Source organism: Salarias fasciatus, chromosome 23, assembly GCF_902148845.1.
Source record: "Salarias fasciatus chromosome 23, fSalaFa1.1, whole genome shotgun sequence".
NCBI classification, from domain to species: domain Eukaryota; kingdom Metazoa; phylum Chordata; class Actinopteri; order Blenniiformes; family Blenniidae; genus Salarias; species Salarias fasciatus.
In genome coordinates, this window is record NC_043766.1 from 39,672,867 (window position 1) to 39,688,510 (window position 15,644).

The 15,644-nt window shown below is 51.5% G+C and overlaps 2 protein-coding genes across 3 annotated transcripts in view; one reads left to right on the top strand and one right to left on the bottom strand.

Annotated features, from left to right (window-relative positions):
- Positions 1-15,644, bottom strand: part of LOC115382203 (NLR family CARD domain-containing protein 3-like) — a 617,169-nt gene that overhangs the window by 208,700 nt on the left and 392,825 nt on the right. The window lies entirely within an intron of this gene.
- On the top strand, positions 219-9,773 carry LOC115381323 (NACHT domain- and WD repeat-containing protein 1). The gene is given in 40 exon segments (XM_030082603.1): positions 219-259; positions 1,191-1,312; positions 1,489-1,574; positions 1,645-1,709; positions 1,711-1,759; positions 1,957-1,994; positions 1,996-2,181; positions 2,183-2,304; positions 2,636-3,077; positions 3,079-3,323; positions 3,326-3,818; positions 4,318-4,409; positions 4,412-4,465; positions 4,468-4,516; positions 4,588-4,616; positions 4,619-4,740; positions 4,810-4,927; positions 5,001-5,103; positions 5,105-5,163; positions 5,337-5,351; positions 5,354-5,392; positions 5,395-5,532; positions 5,873-5,989; positions 6,996-7,034; positions 7,037-7,125; positions 7,260-7,338; positions 7,341-7,532; positions 7,919-8,061; positions 8,140-8,224; positions 8,227-8,340; positions 8,343-8,408; positions 8,604-8,708; positions 8,711-8,746; positions 8,749-8,869; positions 8,871-9,049; positions 9,052-9,149; positions 9,259-9,364; positions 9,450-9,542; positions 9,545-9,592; positions 9,595-9,773. Coding segments are annotated over 40 exon segments (4,596 nt in total).

The window sequence follows — 15,644 nt, forward strand, 5'->3', positions numbered from 1 at the left end:
TGGAACCAGAACCGGTGGCCATCAGGAGAACCCAAAGAGAGAGAGAGAACATTCTAATACCAAGGTTCCTTCACCTGCTGCACGCGTTCTCCCAGCTTTAATTGGCCTCCAGGGGTTTCTACCCTCCTGACAATCCGCAGTAAACAGGTTTTCTGACTCCTGATTGGCTGGATGGCCCGGTCGCCCTGGTAACGGGGGGGAGAGGGTCACACCTGACGATGTCACAATCAGATCAACACCAAGAAGAAGATGGACGCAGGTGAGGTGGTGCTCCACCGCAGAACTAGCTTCAATTTAACTATTTACTCACAGCAAAGTAGTGCAAATACTAGCTTTATTTAACTACTAACTAGCTACAAACTAGCTAAATTACTAGCTTCAATTTAACTACTTACTCACAACAAAGTAGTGCAAATACTAGCTTTTATTTAACTACTAACTAGCTACAAACTAGCTAAATTACTAGCTTACTAGCTTGAATTTAACTAACTATCTACAAACTAGCTAAATTACTAGCTTACTAGCTTAAATTTAACTACTTACTCACAACAAAGTAGTGCAAATACTAGCTTTGATTTAACTACTTACAACAAAGTAGTGTCAATACTAGCTGCAATTTAGCTACTGACTAGCTTACATTAGCTTCAATTTAGCTCCTAACTGGCTACAAAGTAGCTTAAATACTGGCTTCAGTTTAGCTCCTAACTAGCTAAAAACTAGCTTAAATACGAGCTTCAATTCAGCTACTAACTATCTACAAACTAGTCTAGATATTAGATTCAGCTTAGGTGCTACCTGGCTACAAAGTAGTCTGATACAAGCTGCAAATCAGCTACCAAGCTACTAACTAGTCTAAAAACTAGCTGTTATTTAGCTACTAACTAGCTACAAAATAGTCTCAGTACTAGCTTAAATTTAGCAACTAGCTAGCTACAAACTATCTAAATACTCGTTTCAATGTAGCTACTATTTATAGACTAGCTTAAAACTACCTTCAATTTGGCAACAAACTAGCGTAAAATAGCTACAAAGTACTCTTAATGCTAGCTCCAGTTTAGATACTCACCAGCATGAAACTAACCATAAACCAGCCCAAAGACTAGCAGACAGCAACATTAGCTACTAACTAGCATATCTCTATCTAGTTCTCCAATATTTTTGTTAGCTTGTTGCTCGTTCTAACGTTGCAGGAGGAAGAGGAGAGAACCGGGACGAGAATTGAACCCTCAGGACATCAGTCTTCAGGACGGGCTGGGAGGACGGAGACGCTCATCCAACATGGTTCGCGTCTACGTAAGCTCAGCGCTAGCAGGTGAGTGCTGACCGCTAACAGGCTGCTAGCTAAACTGCTGCTAGCTGATTTAACTGTTCAAAGAGCTAATACTAATGCTCATGTTTCATTAACTAAGCGCTAACTGTTGCTAATGCTTCTGGTATATTCAGTTAGGAACATGCTACCTATTGCTAATGCTAATGCTAACGTTCCAGACATGACTCAGGAGCGCCGGGTTCTGCTGGAGAAAGTTTCTCCAGAACTCCTGGACTTCTGTCGGGCTCGCGGTCTGAACTTTGAGGTCTGTAGCATGAGCCCCAGCAGCTCCTCGACCTCTGACCCTCGGCCCTGATGACCTGTGACCCCCGCAGATGGTGGACCCCTGCTGGGGTCTGCGCAGCGTTCCGTTCGGAGAACACGAGACGGTGGAGATCCTGAAGGAAGATCGAGGCCAGCAGGAGGCTGTCGGCGGGACCTAGCTTCATCGTGAGCTAGCGGCTAATGCTCACAATAGCTCTGCTAATGCTACAGCTAATGACTCATGGCTAGCTGCCACTTGTCTCCTAACAGCTTACAGTCTGCTAACTGCTAACAGCAAACTGTCTGCTGACTATGAAAATCAAACAGCTGTGCTAACAGCAAGCTGCCATGCTAACCCCATCTCCTCGTTGTGGGTTCTCCAGGCCCTCCTAGGGAACAGGTATGGCCAGAGACCCCTCCCCCCAGATCTCTGAGGAGATCTTCCAGGTTCTGTTGTCCCGAGTGACGGACCCCGAGGGGGCGGAGCTACTGCGCCGCTGGTACTTGCTGGACAGCAACCAAGTTCCGCCTACCTACATCCTCCAGCCAATCGCAGCCCCCTCCCCGCACTACGCCGACCCCCGACCCGAGGCGGCGCCGCGCCGTGACAAGCGCGTTGGCTTGGCGGCTAACCGAGACACGGCTGCTGCAGCTGCTGCGCAGTGCAGCTAGCAAGGCACGGGACGACGGGGATGTGACGGCGGAGCAGACCAGAGACTTCTACAGCTCAGGTAGTGTTAGCAACAGCGCTAATGCTAGCATTGGCGAATGCTATTATTACCGGTGGCTGAACACTGGGATTGGCAGGAGTTCTAATGCTACAATTAACAATGGTGCTAATGTTAGTATTAGAAATGTGCAAAGCTGCTATTTTCAAAGTTAGTTAAGCTAAGCTAGTTAAGCACTGGCACAAATGCTAGCACTAACAATGGTGCTAAAACTAGCATTAGCAACTGTGCGAATGCTAGTGTTAGCAATGGCGCTCACATTAGCAGTAGCAACACTGACCCTGCTCTTCCACTGGCTTCACCGTTGGCATCGTGTGACCTCTGACCCCTGCAGTCCTGGAGCAGGAGCTGGAGGCGGGGCTATCCTCGGCCCCCGGCCCCTCGGTCCTGGCGGTTCTCCGTGAGGACCCCCGCCAGCCGGAGGGTCCCGGGCGGCTGTCGCGGCTGCTGCACGCAGCAGTGGACGGTGAGGGGCGGAGCCTGATGGCAGCGCTCAAGTCACGGCTGCACGCCATGCCCCGCCTCCACATCGTGCAGCTGGGCGGGGCCGGGGCGGACCCCCGCAAGCCCGAACATGGCCGCTACCTGACGGCCTTCTGCCAGGAAGTGATGTCTCATCTGAAGGTGGAGCTTGACGGTTGCCGCAGCGACGGATCGTCGTTAGAGGAGGACGAGGAGGCGCGGTTTCACGACGAGCTCTGCACCCGATTGGCCGAAGGCGTCCAGGGGCGGGACGGGCTCCTGGAGGAACTCCGCCTGGCCGTGTGGGAGAGGCCCCCCCTTGGTGGTGCACGGCGGCGCCGGCATGGGGAAGACGGCGCTGCTGTGCCGGCTAGCGCGGACGTTAGCGCAAGGCACAACCATCGTGGTGATCCGGCTGCTGGCGGCGCGACACCCGCTGGCGCCCGACATCAACGACGTCATCCTCAGCGTGTGCCGCCAGCTGTGCGCCGCCCTCCAGCTGGCCCCGCCGTTACAGCCGCCGAGCCGGCGCGACTTCCTGGATGTGCTGAGAGAGGCATCGCGCGCGGCGCCACCGTCTTGGTTGTCCTGGACTCACTAGACTCGCTGTCGGACCACTGCCATGCTAGCAAGCTGCGCTGGCTACCCGCGCGGCTCCCGCCCAACGTACACCTGCTGGCGTCCGCCGACGACGGCGGCATGGCACTCGCTAACGCACGGCTCAAGTTGGACGACAGCTGCTTCTTCCGGGTGGGCGGGGTCTCCTTGGAGGACGGCGAGCGGCTTGTGGAGGCGTGGCTGGGAGTGGCGCGACGCAAGCTAACGGCGGAGCAGAGAGAGGCGGTGGGGCGGAGCCTGGAGGCGGCCAGCGGCGGCCTTCTGTACGGGCGGCTGGCAGTGGCGGTGGCATTGCGCTGGGCGTCCTTCACGGCGAAGGCGGAGCTTCGGCTGGGCGCCGACCTGCAGGACATGCTAATGCTAATGATGCTAGCGCTGGAGAGGAGGCACGGCCCGCGGCTGGTGGGCGGAGCTTTAGGATACATCGCTCTGGCCAGGTGAGGAGCGGACCGGATCAGGCCGGTTCCAGCTGGACCAAACTGGTTCAGACTAGATTCAAATGGTTGCACCCGATTAAACTGGTTGATTTACCCCAGTGAAACTGGTCCAAGCCGATTTCTGACAGCAGGTTAAACTGGTTCAAACTGGTTTATGAAACGAGATAAAACCAGTTCAAACCAGTTTATGAAGCCACATTAAACCGATTCATGAACCAGTTCCTTAAGTCAGAATAAACCGGTTCAAACCGGTTTATTAAACTGGTTTATTAAACCAGGTTAAACCAGTTAAGCTGGTTTATTAAACCAGGTTAAACTGGTTAAACTGGTTTTAAACCAGGTTAAACTGGTTCAAACCGGTTCATTAAGCTGGTTTATGAAACCAGGTTAAACTGGTTCAAAGTGGTTTATTAAACCAGGTTAAACTGGTTCAAACCGGCTTTTTAAACTGGTTAATTAAACCAGATCAAGACGTTTCAAACCAGTCTCATGTCTTCAGGGAAGGCCTCCTGGAGGCGGAGCTTCGGGACCTCCTGTCCCTGGATGATGATGTCATCAGTGAGGTATACCGGCTGTCCCCGCCCCCATCCCCCTCCTGATTCGCCTGCCCCCCCTCCTCTGGTCCCGCCTACGCCGGGACCTTCAGGACTCCTGGAGGAGCGGTGGATCCGCGGCACGGCGCTCCTCGCTCTTCTCCGGTAACTCCGCCCCCCTTCCGTCCTCGTAGCCCATGCTCCTCCTCAGGTGACCTCTGACCTCTCTCCATCAGCCGCATCTCTGACTTCGTGGCGTCTCGCTACTGGCACCGGAACAGAGGGGGCGGAGCCACAGGAACATGGCCGATTACTTCCTGGGCCGGTGGGCGGGAAAACTGAAGCCGGCGTCTCTCCCCGGCCTCTCATTGGTCCTCTCCGACAGGAAGGTAACCACGGTGACGGCTCGACGCAAACCTCATGCTCCGCCGCTCTCTGATTGGCCGTCTCCCCGGCAGGTCCCGCCCCAGCCACTGTGGTTCGCCGCAGGATTGGCTAACGTGCGAAAGCTGAAAGAGCTGCCCTATCAGCTGCTGCACGCCGGCATGTGGGAGGAGCTAAAGCAGGAAGTGGTCGGTAAGCCCCGCCCCTAACAGGGAATACACACAGATATAACTGTTAGCATGCTAACTTTTCTTTTTTTTCGCAGGAAGTGCAGACTTCCTGTTCACTAAGACCCGGGTCTGTGGGGTCACCAGCGTGACCTTTGACCTGGACCACATCGCAGACCGACTGGACTGCACCGAGACACCCTGATCCGGGACGCCTGGTCCTGCTGAGACCTGGTCTGGACTTCCTGCAAGGACATGTCGGTCAGCTAGCATCTGCTATCAACAGCTAGCTACACTTAGCATCAGCTAGCCAACAAAGCTACACCGAGCAACACAATGCTAGCTCTTAGTTGCTAGCCATTAGCTCTCTCTCTGTTCCACACCAAGCTGGTAGCCATTAGCTGTTAGCCATTAGTTCTCTGTCTGTTCCTCAGACGGTTCTCTGTTCCACACGAGCTGCTCGCTCGCCTCTCCTCGTTAGCCACCGAGTTCCCGACGTGATTGGCCGGCTGTGCACTCAGTGTGAAGAGCGTCTGCTGGACAGCTCGGAACCGGTTCTGATTCCACGGGGGAGCTTCCTGCAGCAGCCAGGGGGGGCGCTAACGCACACGCTAACGGCACCAACGGGAGGTGGGCAGAGCCACAGTGACTGTCTTTCTGAAAATGCTATTTTCAGGTTAGCTTTACATAGCTAATTCAAGCTAACATTCCATGTTAACACTTCCTGTTCGACTCTGTATTAGCTAATTCATGCTAACACTTCCTGTTTGACTTTGTATGCCACTAATTCATGGTAACCCTTCCCGCTTGACCCTGTACATAGCTAATTCAAGCTATATTCCATGCTAACACCTCCTGTTTGACTCTGTACATAGCTAATTCAAGCTAACATTCCATGCTAACACTTCCTGTTTGATTCTGTACATAGCTAATTCCTGCTAACATGTCATGCTGACACTTCCTGTTTCAGGTGTGGTCTGCCTGGATGTTAGCGTGCGGCTGAAGATGCTAGCTGCCGGTGTGGATGACGGGGCATTAGTGGTTTGGAGCCTCGTAGACCAACACCTGATCCATCGCCTGCTGGGTCACACCGGTACCCCACAACAACAACAACAACAACAACAACAACAACAACCACAACAACAATGCAATTACTTTAATTTAAACTTTATTCAGTCAGTACAAACTTTAAACAAAAACTTTACTCAGACATGCGGTATTGAAATTATAATATACATAATAAACAACAAAAACGGATACAATTAGAAGTAACAAGTGAATCTAAAGTGAATAAAATCCTCCCTCACTATCCAGCTCACGGTCCGAGGATAATTTTATAAAAACATAAAAAGATATTCTAACTCCACCCATAACAAAACTCATAAATCAATCTATTGCTGAAAACACCTTCCCTAACACGTTAAAAAACAGCCACTATCGTTCTATTCATAAAGCAGGAAATAAACAAGACATCAACAACGACACTACAAACGTGGTCACTGAGCAACTCACACAACATCTGGAGGATGAAGGATTATTACATCCCCTGCAGTTTGGGTTTCGGGCTAACCACTCAACCCAAACTCACTGAGACAATAAAACAGAGTCTGGATCACGGAGGAGTTTTAGATCTGCGTAAGACATTCGATACTGTAGGTCATCCATTACTTAACAAACTAGCACATCTTAAATTGTCCATAAGTACTCTGTCTTGGCTAAAATCAACTTGTCTGGACGACCCAATGCGTCCGTATCGACAATACCACATCCGATACTGCAGCCACAGACACTGGCCGCCACAAGGTTCCAACATCGGACCACTTCTCTTTCCCGATGTAATTCTAGACAAGAAGCCGCGCCAATACCGCCATTGCACAATCCTTCAAAAATACAGAATGTTAAACTTCAACAACATCCAGAAATATGCCTCAACTAGAACGACACACAAAATATGAAATAACTCTGCACCACTTCAGAACCTTATCCAGGACACCTTGACAGGAACATCGCCATCCACAAGAGCTTTACCATGGGCAACTAAATGACTAGCTAACAACCACAACAACACAACAAGAGTAACTCTGCCTCCTCCTCCTGCTGTAGCCTCCTGTCTGTCAGAGTGATTGAAAGCTCCGCCACTGCTTGTCATTGGCTGCTGACGGCTCCCTAAGGAGGTGGAGTCTCATTGGAGGAGAGCTCCTGTGCGTGGAGGGGGCGGGGCCTGTGGACCCAGGACCTCACTCGTGACCCTCCAGCTGAGCGAGAACCTGATGTTTGTCTACACCGGAGCAGGTACCAGCCCAGGGGGCGGGGTTTAGGAGGAGAGGCAGGGTCTACGAATGACTTCCTGTTTGCAGGTGAAGGGCTGGGCCGTGGACGGGCTGGAGGTCCGCCCCCTCAGCATCGCCAGAACCGAGGGGGCGGAGCTGGTGCTCGGCATTTGGGAGAATGCGTGGTGTCCGTGCGCAACTTCAGTCGCATCCGAATACATCCGGCTGTGGGCGGAGCCAAAGTCACGGAGACGGCGGTGGAACCGGCGGAACGTCAGCTGACGCCCGCCGTCTGCCTGACGCTACAGAACCGAGGGAACGTCCTGGTGGTGTCCAAACTGGGGTTCCTGCACCGGGTGGGTAACAGAACGGAACAGATCACACAAAACTTCCTACAATCATTCTACGAAAGGTCACGCAAAAGTTCGGAGAAATAACCTCGAAAAACCTCGTCAAAATTATTGTATAAAGTTCGCAGAAATCATCGTAGAAAACTTCGTAGCTATCATCGTACCAAACTGCTGTCCAGACCAGAGCAGAGCAGTACGGCAGAACGTTCTGAACTTGCTGGATCTCTTCCTTCGTCGGTTCTCCAGATTTGGCCATGGAGAAAACTCATCTGTGGAGTTCGTGCAGAACCGACGTTGCTAACGGTTACCGAGGATGAGAGCGTTCTGCTGGCAGGTACGAGCCCCGTGTGTTCCCCCTCCGTGTGTATTTCCTGCTGAGTGGTTTCTGTGTTACAGGGGCGGAGTTTAGCCTCTGTCTCTTCCGCATTTCCGTTGCCACGGTGACGCTCTTCCTCCGCCTCCCTCACGATGATGTCGTCCTATCCGCGGTCGCCTCGTCCGACGGGCGCCTCGTCGCCACAGGCGCCGCCGACCAGGTGGTCGGGTAAGCCCCGCCTCTTTCTCTATCTCAGCCCGAAGCCCCTCCCCCTCCAGACGCCCCACCCCTCTCTGTGCAGGTGTGGTCCGTGACCACAGGCGCACTGTTGGACGCTCTGATTGGCTCGGACGCGCCTGTCACCGCGCTGCGCTTCTACTACAACTTCTGCTGTCGGCGTCGGCCGCGGCGCCCGCCGTCCTCGTCTGGAACACCAAGTACGACTCGCGGCACGGCCGCCCCCCGATCCCGGCCGGCTCCGCCCACACGGCGCTCACCCAGGACGGGACCGGGTCTTCTACGTCCGAGACCCGGGTCACCTGGAGGTCAGCAGCTGGAGCAGCCAGACCGGTGAGCGCTAGCTCATGCTAACATGCTAGCAGGGGGAGAGCTAACAGGCTGAGGGCTAACATGCTAACAGGCCTGCTGGAGCCCCCTCTGTGGAACATGCAATGCTAACATGCTATATGCTACATGCTAACAGGCCTGCTGGACCCCCTCTGTGGAACATGTAATGCTAACATGCTATATGCTACATGCTAACAGGCCTGCTGGACCCACCCCTGGCCGTCTCTGCCACCATTAGCGTCCTGGAGATCCTACAGCAGAGCCGCCTGCTAGCTTGCGGTCTGGACGGCGGGACAGTTCTGCTGTTCCGTTAGCGACGCCTCAGGAGACGCTCGGCATCCCGCGCCGGAGAGCGCCAGCCGCGTGCTAGCGCTGGCCGCATGCGCGCAGGAGCGGCGGCTGGCGGTGGCGCACGAGGACGCGGTGCGCCTGTTCGCGCTGGGCAGTCGCGACGGCGCCCCGGCGGGGGGGTCCGCTGCGGAGCGTCCCGCTGCAGCTGCTGCACGCGCCGCTGACCGCCGCGGCGCTGCTGGCCGGCGAGCGTCTGCTGTACGGGACGGCGTGCGGCGCCGTGGTGCGGGACTTCGGGGACGGCGCGGCGCGCGAGTTGGAGTCGCACCGCGGCGCCATCACCTGCGTGGCGGCGGAAACGGCGGGACCCTGGCACTGGTGGGGTCCGAGGACGCCGTGCAGAGGTTGTGGGCGCTCGAACCGCTGACCCTGGAGCACACCATGGAGTACAAGGTGAGAGTGCCATGCAGTGAGAGTACATGCTAACAACAGACCCTGTAAAAAGCTAAATGCTAAAAGCTAACAGGCTCCACTAAATGCCGACATGACGTGTTGCGTTCAGGGTCCACTGTTTGAAGGAATCCTCTGCGCTTCGTTCTCCGACTGCGATCGGTTCATGTTCACCGGTTCCAAAGACGGAACGCTGAAAGTGTGGAACGTCACTTCAGGTGAGCCAGCGTGTGTGTGTGTGTGTGTGTGTGTACGTGTGTGTGCGTGTACGTGTGCGTGTGACGCAGTGTGTGTGTTCTCCAGGACTCCTGCTCTACGTGCAGTACGTGTACTCCCCGGTGATCCGGGTTCTGGGGACCCGGTCCGGTCTGGTGGCTCTGACCCACCAGGGTTCCGTCATCAGGAGACGTTCCGCTGTCCGGACTGCGTCGGGCCGGGTTACAACCCCTGAGGAACGTCGGGAAGGCGTGCGCGTCGTACCGCGTCACCTCTAGGGACAAAGACCAGGACCGGGATCAGAACAAGGACCAGGATCGGGACCGAGCTGATCTCCAGGATTTCAACCTTCAGCTGCACCTGATGAGTCTTCTCAGAGCCAAACCCTCGGCCACCTGCTGCCTGTTGTAGCTAGTATTAGCATGTAGCATTAGCACAGCGCATACACATAGCAATAGCATGGAGCATATCACATAGCATTGTCATGTAGCATAATCACAGAGTATATCACATAGCATTAGCATGTAGCTTTAGCACTTGGCATTTGCACAGAGCGTATCAAATAGCATTAGCATGTAGCACCAGTAACAGAGCTGCAGCTTATAGAATTACGCAGCATTAGCAGGAAGAATTAGCGTTTAGCATTTTACACATAACAATTAGCTCAGTCTAGCACATGCTTATCAATAAGATATTAGCATTAGCATGTTGCAGTCAGCTCAGTCAGGCTCATGACTGATCAATAACATATAAGCATTAGCATTTGGCTCAGTCTGGCTAATGCTTGATCAAAAACATTTTAGCATTAGCATGTATAAACGTGCATGATTAGGGAGAGATGTTTGCATGAACATAGCCTCTCAATTGTAGCATTAGCATACTTAGCACACTGCATCTGAATATAGAAGTAGTAGTGCACAGGAAGCTGCGCCCCCTTTCCTGTCGGTGGACTTCCTGTTTACTGTCTGTTCAGCGACTTCATCAATAAAAGGAAACTGTTGAGTCTGTTTTTACTGACATATAATAAAAAAAAAACAGTGGACAAGTTCAATATCCCAGCATGCACCAGGGGCCGCTCCAGAAAGGCTGTGGATCCAAAATGAATCAGTAAATGTGGATGGGCCGAGTTTCTCAGCTTTTCCTGGACCAGAGGAGAGACCAGAAGGTCCACGTGAAAATCAAGGAATACTATGTGGTGTCTGTGGGGAGGGAGTTACCTCACATTAGAAGGGGCGGGGTTTGGTGACGTAGGGGAGTGTGTTGCACTGTCAGTGGGGATAAATAGGCGGGAGTGTTCTGGAGACAGGAAGTCTGGGGACAGGAAGTCTGGGCATCTGCTGAGACTGCTGCCCCCACGACCCGGCCCCGGGTAAGTGGTGGAAGATGGATGGATGGATGGATGAATTTTTTTTTTTTTATGGGAAGGCCAGAGAGCAAGGCTGAGTGTCATCAGAGTAACTATGGAAACTGATGAACAGCTGAGTTTCCACTGGTTGTTGAGCTATTATAGCCTGCCCCTTTCCTTTCTTGATTGACCAGGGAACAGCCAACCACGGAACCAAGGAACAGTTAACCAAGGAACAACCAACCAAGGAACCAAAAAAAACAGCCAACCAAGGACCAAGGAACAGCCAACCAGGGAACAGCCAACCAAGGAACCAAGGAACAGCCAACCAGGGAACAACAAACCAAGGAAAAGCCAACCAGGGAACAGGCAACCACGAAACCAACAATCAATCAATCAATTTCAATCAATTTATTTTTGTATAGCCCAGTATCACAACAACAGTTGCCTCAACAAACTGCCAACCAAGGAACAGCCAACCACGGAACAACAAACCAAGGAACAGCCAACCAGGGAACAGGCAACCAAGGAACAGCCAACCAAGGAACCAAGGAACAGGCAACCAAGGAACAGCCAACCAAGGAACCAAGGAACAGCCAACCAGGGAACAACAAACCAAGGAACAGCCAACCAGGGAACAACAAACCAAGGAACAGCCAACCAGGGAACAGGCAACCAAGAAACCAACAAACAGCCAACCAACCAAGGAGCAGTCAACAAAGGAACAACCAACCAGGGAACAGACAACCAAGAAACCAACGAACAGCCAACCATGGAAAAAAAAGCAAGGAAAACCAACCAAGGAACAGGCAACCAAGAAACCAACGAACAGTCAACCAAGGAACAACCAACCAAGGAACAACCAACCAAGGAACAGGCAACCAAGAAACCAACAAACAGCCAACCATGGAACAACAAAGCAAGGAACAACCAACCAGGGAACAACAAACCAAGGAACAGGCAATCAGGGAACAGGCAACCAAGAAACCAATGAGCAGCCAACCACGGAACAGCCAACCACGGAACAGCCAACCAAGGAACTCCCCCAAAAAAAGGCAACCAAGGACCAAGGAACAGCCAACCAGGGAACAGCCAACCAAGGAACCAAGGAACAGCCAACCAGGGAACAGCCAACCAGGGAACAGCCAACCAAGGAACCAAGGAGCAACCAACCAAGGAACAGTCAACCAAGGAACAAAGGAACAACCAACCAGGGAACAGTCAACCAAGCACAAGGGGGCGGAGGGATGGAGGGATAGAAGGGTGGAGGGGCTGGGGTGCGTGGTCAGTGGGCAGGGCGTGTGGTCAGTGGGCGGGGCGTGTGGTCAGTGGGCGGGGCGTATGGTCAGTGGGCGGGCATGTGGTCAGTGGGCGGGTGTGGTGTGAGTGGGCGGGTGTGTTGTGAGTGGACGGGGCATGTGGTCAGTGGGCGGGGCATGTGGTCAGTGGGCGGGACATGTGGTCAGTGGGCCGCTTCAAAACAAATATGTCATCAAAAAGCTGTAGCTTCTCTAAGGGTTAGCTTTAGCTTTAGCTGTAGCTTCTCAAAGGGTTAGCTTTAGTTCTTTAGCTGTAGCTTCTCTAAGGGTTAGCTTTAGTTCTTTAGCTGTAGCTTCTCAAAGGGTTAGCTTTAGCTCTTTAGCTGTAGCTTCTCTAAGGGTTAGCTTTAGCTCTTTAGCTGTAGCTTCTCAAAGGGTTAGCTTTAGCTCTTTAGCTGTAGCTTCTCTAAGGGTTAGCTTTAGCTCTTTAGCTGTAGCTTCTCAAAGGGTTAGCTTTAGCTCTTTAGCTGTAGCTTCGCTAAGGGTTAGCTTTAGCTCTTTAGCTGTAGCTTCTCAAAGGGTTGGCTTTAGCTCTTTAGCTGTAGCTTCTCTAAGGGTTAGCTTTAGCTCTTTAGCTGTAGCTTCTCTAAGGGTTAGCTTTAGCTCTTTAGCTGTAGCTTCTCTAAGGGTTAGCTTTAGCTCTTTAGCTGTAGCTTCTCTCAGGGTTAGCTTTAGCTCTTTAGCTGTAGCTTCTCTAAGGGTTAGCTTTAGCTCTTTAGCTGTAGCTTCTCTCAGGGTTAGCTTTAGCTCTTAGCTGTAGCTTCTCTAAGGGTTAGCTTTAGCTCTTTAGCTGTAGCTTCTCAAAGGGTTAGCTTTAGCTCTTTAGCTGTAGCTTCTCTAAGGGTTAGCTTTAGCTCTTTAGCTGTAGCTTCTCTAAGGGTTAGCTTTAGCTCTTTAGCTGTAGCTTCTCTAAGGGTTAGCTTTAGCTCTTTAGCTGTAGCTTCTCTCAGGGTTAGCTTTAGCTCTTTAGCTGTAGCTTCTTTAAGGGTTAGCTTTAGCTCTTTAGCTGTAGCTTCTCTAAGGGTTAGCTTTAGCTCTTTAGCTCCAGCTTCACGACACACAGAGACACACAAAAATGTATTTTCTGTTAGAACCTCACCCGACGCAGACTCTGGCTCTTGCTTGATTGTTGTAATTCTTGGTATTTTGGCTCTAACTTTACTTATTGCAGCTTTCAGACGAGGGTTAACATTTATCTCCATAATCTCCGCTACGCGCAGTGATGGCTTCACTCCCGGTTTTGCCACCGGAATTCACAAAAAAAAAAAAAAATTGAAAAGAAAATGCAACAACGCTGATTGGCTGGACCGTCTCACTGCTCCGTGGCTTTCTTTGTATTGCCTCGTCCTCAGCCCGGGCCCAGCTCCAAAATCCAGACGTGGATGAGGAGTGCAGGGCTGGTTTACCAGGCTAACACTAAGTTCTTGATAAAGGCTCAAACCAACAATCTGTCAGTGTTCAGTCTGGACTGACATTTTACATCTTAGATCCAAATGTAAACGAAAATATCAGCATATCAATAATATCAGCAGAGCCCAACATCACCACTGGAACCATAAAACATAACCAGAACCACATGAAGCAAATGTTACTCGTGAAGTGGCGGCCGGCGCACAGCAGCAGAAACAAGCTGCAGTCAGCAAGGAAACCTGACTGAACTCATTAACCCTCCGATTATGTTCATTTTAGGAACAGCAATGATGTTCCCGGGTCAATTTGACCCGGTGCATGTTTAAGTATCTAAAAGATGTCCAAAACCAAAAAACTCCAAACAGTCACTGTTAGTCTGTCATCACTAACTCCATTACTAACTATTCTATCAATATTTAGTGCAATGCTGTTCTTCACCTCTCACAGGTAGTGGTTCAACTACGATAATTCACCCGTTTTTTCTCTGAAAAAATACATGTTCAAACATTTTTTTCACTGTTTCACCACTTCGCTGGTTTTGAAAGATCAACAAATACAACAATAGTTTTAGACATTGAAACACTACGTTTGAATGTTTCCCTGATTCTTCTCTGGGGCTCCTTCAGCTGGATTTCCAGTGTAAACCTGCAAGTTCAATGCTGTTTGCATCACTTACTGTCTGGTTTTTTTATCCCATATTTCAATCAATCAATCAATCAATCAATCAAGCTTTATATATAGCACTTTCAAACAAATAAAAATTGCAACACAAAGTGCTTCACAGATTAAAAGCAACCTGCTCCACCCCCTCCACCCACCACTCCGCCTTCCCCAAACCAAGATACAGCACACAGAACACAGGACCATCCCTCCACCCCCCTTCCTCCACCATAACTAATGAACATAATATAAGGCTGGGCACAGAGGATTCAGAAGAGGAAACACACCCAGGAGCCGTCTACATCCAGAGCAGCTCCAACACAGGACACCCAGAGGAGACGGGGAGCGATCACCAATCTCCACCACGCAACCCCCAGCACTGCAGCCCGGCAGCCACGAGCGAGCCCCGACCCCGATGCAGAGCTGTTTTGGAAGGCAGGTATTGCCTAAATGGACAGTGACCTCTGATGGCTCCAGTCACACCAGTCGCTGCCATCCCAGTGGCCCTGCCACTCTCCATGATTCCTGCAGACAGGTCTGCCTGATGCATACTTGGGGACGAGCACCACTGTAGCACCATCTTTTGACATGATGTCTCGCTGGGGGAATGGGAATAGAAATCCCCTCATGTGGTTCAAAATCAGAATCATTACAATCAGAATTTAGGCAGAAGCAGCCCAGGCAGAAGCAATCAAAACCAATCAGTGACCAGAGAAAGTACTGTCAAACAGATCAACCTGTAGAAGCGGAAACCCTGCAGAAAACATTAATAAATAGGAACAAATCCATCTTCCAAAAGAACATCAGGAATTCTTACGTTTAAACCACAGATCATCCCTCTTGGCTTGTTTGCCTGGGAGACCAGAGTAATAGATAACAGATCACTCGATCAGCAGATCAGTATGAATTTCTCCTCAATCAGTTTTTCCCTTTGATGAAGGAATCCAGTGTTGTTTTTAACCAGGTGCTTTTGCTCACTATTTTAAACATCTGTGTTTTCATCAGCATTTAACGTACCTTACATCACGCCGAAAGTTGTCAAGCGGGGGGGGGGGGGGGGGGGTAGGCGATAGTTGCGACAGGGGCGAGCGAAGCCAAGCAGTGCGCTGCTCAACGGGCCGTCACAGCGGCGCCCCCTATGGCTCGGCGCCCTGGGCAAGTGCCCCGGATGCCCAGCCTAATCGCGGCCCTGGGTTTAGACTGCAGCCAGAACCTTATCAAGTCTTCAACATTAACACCACATCGAGTCAGAAAGCAGACGGAGGCGTGGCCTCTGCTGTTCATCATCCAATCAGGTGCCTCAGTTGGCATATAAGACTGGAAGGTAGCGTCAGTAGCGGATGACACAGCGGCGCGAAGATGACGGTGGTTTGGCTGCTGCTCCTCTCTGCGATCTGCGGCACAGGTAGCTCCGAGCACGTGCTAATGCTAATGCTAACACAGCGGATCTCTGTGTGGTGTCTGCATGTTTGCCACTGACGTATTTCATCTTCTCTGGTGTCAAGAAAGTTATGTCACAGCACTGACACCAATACACATTAGCACTAC